Below are 6,543 nucleotides of genomic sequence, written 5' to 3'. Positions count from 1 at the left end.
CAGATAACAGTCCTCCTGCTTTTCTTAAAAGATATTCGGAAGTATTAGCTCAATTTTTGGTTATTAATTTTACTAAATCTTTAGCCGGTGGTGCTGTTCCCGATGAGTGGCGTTTGGCACGAGTAATAGCAGTTCTTAAGAACGGTCTCCAATCTTCTGTAAGTAATTACAGACCAATATCACTCACCTGCTGCTGCAGCAAAACTTTAGAACACATCATAGTCACTTACCTGAATAACTTTTTGGAGAGAAACAATATGCTCACAGCTCACCAGCATGGTTTTAGACTAGGATACTCCACAACCACACAGTTAGTAGTCACTGTCCATGAGCTCGCTTCCGTGCTTGATAGAGGAGATAAAGTTGACACTATTTTCTTAGATTATTCCAAGGCATTCGACAGAGTCCCTCATTCGAAACTAGTATATAAAATGAAACTTCTCGGAATACCCCTACAGTTCGTAAGCTGGCTAAATTCATAGCTGTCTGGTCGTAAGCAGTATGGCGAAATAAATGGATCATGCTCCCGGTTCTTGGGGTTAAATTCAGGCGTACCTCAGGAACCGGTGCTGGGTCCAGTAGTATTTAATATTTATATAATGTCCTAGTTAAAATTGTGGAATCACCTGTTCGTGTCAAATTGTTTGCAGATGATTGTATCATATTTAGCAGCATTCGAATTGTCTCGGATCAGCTTTTTCTGGAATAAGCTTTGTACAGGTTTGCAGAATGGTGCAATTAATGGCATATGGTTATTAATTATGACAAAACAGTGGATATGTGTATTGCAGATAAGTTACGAAAGCTAGAATACTTGGATAAAATGAAGGATAATAACATTAGGAAAGTAGAAAGCTGCAAATACCTGGGGATAACTTTAACTTCACGTCTATCCTGGGTGCCTCATATAGACAGTATAACCTGTGCAGCCCGAAAAAGACTAGAATTTCTAAACATTAAATTAAGTGACTCCACATCTTCATAAATATTAAAAGCCTATAAAACGTACGTTAGACCTCATAGAATATTCGAGTATTGTTTGGGATCCTCACACAGTGGTAGGTATTGAAAAACTAGAAAGAATTCAAAGGTTAGCCGTGCGCTTCATTTATAAGCCCTTCAAACGACGTGACTCCCCAATGATTATGCTGGAAACCGCAAACTTTTGGAACCACTAACTGATCGAAGAAAAACTGCCAGATTAAATTTCTTTCGCCAACTTTATTACGGGAAACTAGGAATACAATCGCGCGACTATATTATCAAGGACACATCTCGTATTTCCCGCGACAAACACAGCCAGTATTTAAAACCGATCTTTGCACGAACAAACATATTTAAATACTCATTTCTTCCGAAAACAATCAATGATTGGAATGCCGTACCTGGAAATTCCCACTGGTTACAACCACCCACTTGATGTATCTTGTTGACTGTATCCCTTGTATTTATTTGTATGTTCGCTTTATTTTTTGTATTTGCTCACGTAGCCCCCTCCCGCTTGGACAGATGTCCGCAGTATTGTGAAAATAAATAAAAAAATAAAGCTGGCTCTCCGTCGGAAATAATGATAGCCAATGACATTACCCTTCTTAAAGCGCGTCGGAAGAAGTTCAGAATTGACTTCCTGTCGCTGCTTAATTTTAAACCACGAACTTGTGATAGATCGATAACCGTATCTCTAAACCTTATTTATCAGACGCACAAGGCACCATCAGGCTAGCTCTCTCACACCTTATTTTGCTAGAACTGACACCTATAAGTATTCCTACTTTCCACGCACAGTCTTAGATTGGAACAAATTTATCCAGGCATCTTCTTTGTCTCTGTCTTTGTTATTGTAGCGCCATTGTTGCACTAATCTAGAAACATATTCCGTAGCTCTTTTGTATTCATTTCTATTGTATTACATCTTATTAAACTAATCTTGAAACAGATTGCATTGTTGCCATTTTGCGTTTTATCATCTATGTTATTACACTAACCTCAAAAAAGTTTCCATTGTCGCGTTTTGTATCCTGGCTGTAATTTTGAAACTGTCCACCTGCTTGGACACAAGCGTGTGCAGTTTATAATAAATTAAAAAAAAAGATTTCCGCCATCATCAAGATGGACAAACAAGGCCCATTTTATTACGTGTTGTTCTTGGTGAACTTCTGCGTGGCTTTGTTCAGCATTAACAAGATTCCTAAAATAAAGAAGCGATAAGAGTGTGTTGCCCGTTTGATGATAGCCCTTTAAGGAAACGCGATTGAGTAGGCGTTAACTCAGTTGTAGGTTAGTTCAGTAAGTGGAGCGTATTTCACGTATTGGTAGAGTGTGTTCCCTCTTCAGACTTGGGAAAATTTTACTTCAGTTGTGAAAGCCTCAAGCCTACAATACCGATAGGAGACAGCTTTGTAGGCACGCGCTGCTGTCAGAGCGACGTCAACATGTGCATTGAAGAATGGAATTAAGGCGAAGTTTATTGCAGGTCTTACTGTGTGTCCCGCAGTGCTTTTCTTCCGTGCTTCTGCTTAAGGTTATGAAAGGAAGGAGAACCTGATGTGTCTATAATATATGAAGCAGCCTTGAAACATGATTAGTCGACGTCACCCGTAAGCTTCTACCAGTAAGTCTTAAGTGGTCACCTCTGCCGTGTATACGAATGCCGTGGCTCTTTTGGGACGAGTGATGGGGGGACGGGTCTCATTCGTGAGTGCCCCAGTGTGAGCACTGCAGTTCCATGTGCCAATGAAACAACAGGAACGCTCGAACCGTTGCTACTTGAATTGCTAACCATATACCACGCCATCAACTGCACCAGCACTTTGTGAAACATCCCAGTAGTGGAAATTAATAATGGTTCACTTAACGCAGGGAAGCACCTGACCCAAATAACAAAAACGCTGGAGAGAGAGGGAGATACAAATGGGAGAAAGGCAGGGAGGTTAACCAGAGTTAAAGCCTCCAGTTTGCTGCCTTGCACTAGGGGAAGGAAGAGGGGAAGTAAAGATGGAAAGAAGAGAAAGGCGTGAAAGAAAGGACGGGATCATTATAGTCTTTCTAATAGGCCACTGCCCCTTAAAAAGGTCAACAAAGCCTTGACCGACTTTCGGTGCGACGACAGTTTATGTCGGCATTCCGAGACTGTCTGTCCTGAAAGTGGCCTGTCGTCAAGGTGTGCCAACACGGCCGCTAGCGACAGCCGCTGCGCGCTGTATCGGGGAAAGTGGTAAAGTACGTGTTCTACAGCCTTCTCGCCGCCGCAGTGAGTGCAAGCCGCGCTCTCGTCCATACCGACTCGGAAGGCGAAAGATTTTGTGAAAGCGACACCAAGCCACAGTCGGCAAAGTACTGCTGTCTCGAGTCGAGAGAGTCCAGATGGAGGCCGAAGTCGAAGGGACGGATCCAGTCGGTACAGACGTGTGTGCTTCAAGCTTGGTGCGTTCCATAAATATCTAACGCTGGGGATTTGCAAGTGACTCCACAGTATCAAAAAGATACTCACACCTCTGTGTTGAGGCACGTTGGGTACAATGACGCAGTCGGGATCGATTTAACCCCCTTGCAGACAGCTGGATCCACAGCCTCCCTCTTATGAGACACTAGCGCCCTAATGCCCTGGGTCGTAACCTCAACCGGATACAGGAAATATCTTTTCGGAGTCTTCGAGCTGAAGCGGACCACACACCTGTGTCTGAGAACCGAAAATGTTGTACCAGGGAACGTGTCCCAAGGGCCCCACTCTGTGGCAACGGCAGGTGAACGACATCTGGCTTGGTTGTGCCCTGAAGCGCCAACATACCTTTCGTCATGTAGAGCGGCACGCTTTCATATCATCTTTCTTTTATTTGTCTTTTTTTGTTCATTACGTCCAGCAGCAAATCTCCCCACGTAAGTTGCAGTTTTTCGAGTGCCCTCCCGTTCCAGCACACTCTCGCAGTCACGATAGCGCGCTTGGATCAAACACCGCTAACAGGAGAAACCATATTAAAATGCTGACCTCACAAGCCATCGCAGCTGAGGGCGACGAAGACACTGCAGTAGTTTTTGAGGTCAACAGATCTGCACAATCGGATGTAGCCTGAGCTGGCGTTTGTAGTGCAACAAGTGCTCCTGTGCGGTGATAGCGACCGGCTGTGATTTTGGGTCTGAGCACCTTCTTTTTTTCTTTCTCTCTATGTACTTTCTTATTTTTTTACCACCTCCCTCTTCTCCCCTTGAATAGTGCAACGTAGGAAACCGCTTTTTACGTTCTAGTTAACCTCTTCGCCTTCGCCTTTCATCTGGCTGTTTGTCCAAATGTATGAAAACAACCATTGAAACATACACAAAGATAGAAACCAATTTTATTATGCATGTTTGTAACAAGGCAAATTTGAACATAACAGGTAAGCACTTGGCGCAGTCATTGCTCTCACAATGTTTCAAAATCCGTCATTTTGATATACGGCAGTTTGTTTGACCACGCAGGGCGCCTTTCCTTTCTATATTGCCGATCTCTTTGTTCTAGACTAGGCATTTAGGCGTACACTTTGAGTGAATAACCGAAATATATACACGTTCATTTCCTGAGTGTATTTTACACCTGATATTAAAATTAAACAATCTTACTAGCTAAGACAGCTTATCGCAGATATTTTCGAACATATATATTTATAGTGTTGATATTTATAACCTAATCTTCTGTTTTGGTATATGACAGTGAAAGACATACCTGACCATCATATAAAACTACGCAAAAGGTCTACTACTACCCAATACTCGTAATTAGTCATTATATTTCACGAGACATTTTCGCTGGTAGTCTGTGCCATCGTATCAGCTGCAAATGCACGGCAAACGAAGCAACACGTCAGTTTTTTGCCAGCAAAAAACCATCGAACGTTCCGCCAAAAGTTCAATAAAATGCAATTATACATTAAAAAAAAAAACCTCATGCCTCACTGTATCTTGCCGTTAGCTCTATGTTTCGCCGCTAGATGTATCTTCTTCGTCTGGTAGCTTTTAAAGTAAAAGTGCGTAAACAGGCCGAAGAAGAAGGCAGCTTGTGACAGCGTGATGAATGTGTGAGACCTGGGGTATCCGCAGTTGAGGAAGAGCGGCAGCAAGGCGTGCGTGAAGAGAACGACGAACTGCGCAAGCTGCAGCTGCGTAATGTAGCGCTTCCACCACAAGTGTTTCTGTACTTCCGGCCCCAGGAGACTGAGGAAGTAGTACGTGTACATCACTACGTGCACCGAGCCGTTGATGACCACAACAATCGCCGCTTGGCCATCCGGACCGTAGGTGAGTCCGAACCAGCCGTTGAAGACCACAATGGTGTGGTGCACGACGTGCAGGAAGGAGATGTGCGACTCCTTCTTGCGGAGCACGAAGAACAGGGTGTCGAGAAAGTCGAGTATCCTGAGCATCGTGTACCACCAATAGAGGTTCAGCAGATGCATGGTGCCGTCGTCCCTGGCGTCGAAGTCGATACCCTGGCACAGCAGGCTGTAACCGTTGCGGATATACGCGGTCGACACGAAAGCGGCGACGAAGTAAGCACTGCACACCACCATGAAGAGATTGTGGAACGCGATGAGCGGCTTGATGCCGTCGTACGGTTTGCGGTTCTTCATGAACCGCGGGCCGGCCACCTTAACGACGTAGACGTAGCCGACCAGCAGGAGCGTGATCACCTGCTTGTTGCCCGGAAAGGACCACTCAGCGGTGCGCGGGTCCCTGCGCAGAAAGAACGGCGCGCCGTCGTCGGCTGTGATCGATGCCGTCGCCATCGTGGTTCTAAGGCTGCGCAGAAACGAACGCCGTAGTTTGCTCGCAGCCACTTGGCGGTCTCTCAGCGAGTGCCGCGCGAGTCGGCGCTTTTATGGCCTCTCCGTCGAGGCATAACACTCCATTAGAAACTCCGCCACAAAAAGTCAGGAGCTTTTCGGCGGTCTCGCTGAGAGGAGAGTGAAGGCTGACGGAAGCGACGGCAGGGAGAAAATTAGGAAGAAGAAATGCATTCGCTGCTCCTAAGGAGACAGTCACGCCCTGCTGCCTAAGCCGCCAGGTAATGTTGCCTTCTAATTGTGGGGGGGATACTTTATTTCCTCCGCGCTCTCTTTGGGACAGCGGAGCCATCGTGTCTGGCAGGGCTCTCAGGTGGGACCTGGCCAACGATAGCTTTCGTGAGGGCGTCGGCGCAACATCCTTGTTCTGCCGTCAGGAACCACGAGACGTCATGCGGTCAGATTTGTGACGCACGCGTAAACCAATAAGCCGCGCTGCATTACGCGGACCAGTTACGTACTTACGTGTAGCCACATTTACGTGAATTAGGAGCACTTACGTGTAGTCACATTTATTAACTGCAGGATTAACCTTCGGAATTACCCGGTTTGCCAGCATTGTTCGCGATGTGCCCGAACAGCTTTCTGTTTTTGCTGAAGGCTGCATCGCAGCTGCAATGGGCAGCTAGCGGGCGACTGGATTGGATAATGCACTTTGTGCAAGCCACGTAGAAAATAAAAGCGTTAGGCTTCAGTGCAATACAGGACGCCCGTTGACGCGCGACGT

General features: G+C 45.7%; 1 protein-coding gene across 1 annotated transcript; it reads right to left on the bottom strand.

The window, feature by feature from the left end:
- Nucleotides 1-4,313: 4,313 nt before the first annotated feature.
- LOC126536315 (very long chain fatty acid elongase AAEL008004-like) lies at nt 4,314-5,834 on the bottom strand. The gene has a single exon (XM_050183234.3). It carries the CDS (start codon nt 5,757-5,759, stop codon nt 4,926-4,928), a length of 834 nt encoding a protein of 277 aa, XP_050039191.1. The 5' UTR covers nt 5,760-5,834; the 3' UTR covers nt 4,314-4,925.
- Nucleotides 5,835-6,543: the final 709 nt, after the last annotated feature.

Source organism: Dermacentor andersoni, chromosome 4 (assembly GCF_023375885.2).
Source record: "Dermacentor andersoni chromosome 4, qqDerAnde1_hic_scaffold, whole genome shotgun sequence".
Lineage (NCBI taxonomy): Eukaryota > Metazoa > Arthropoda > Arachnida > Ixodida > Ixodidae > Dermacentor > Dermacentor andersoni.
The sequence above is the reverse complement of the archived record's forward strand: the minus strand, read 5'-3'. Positions and strand labels throughout refer to the sequence as shown.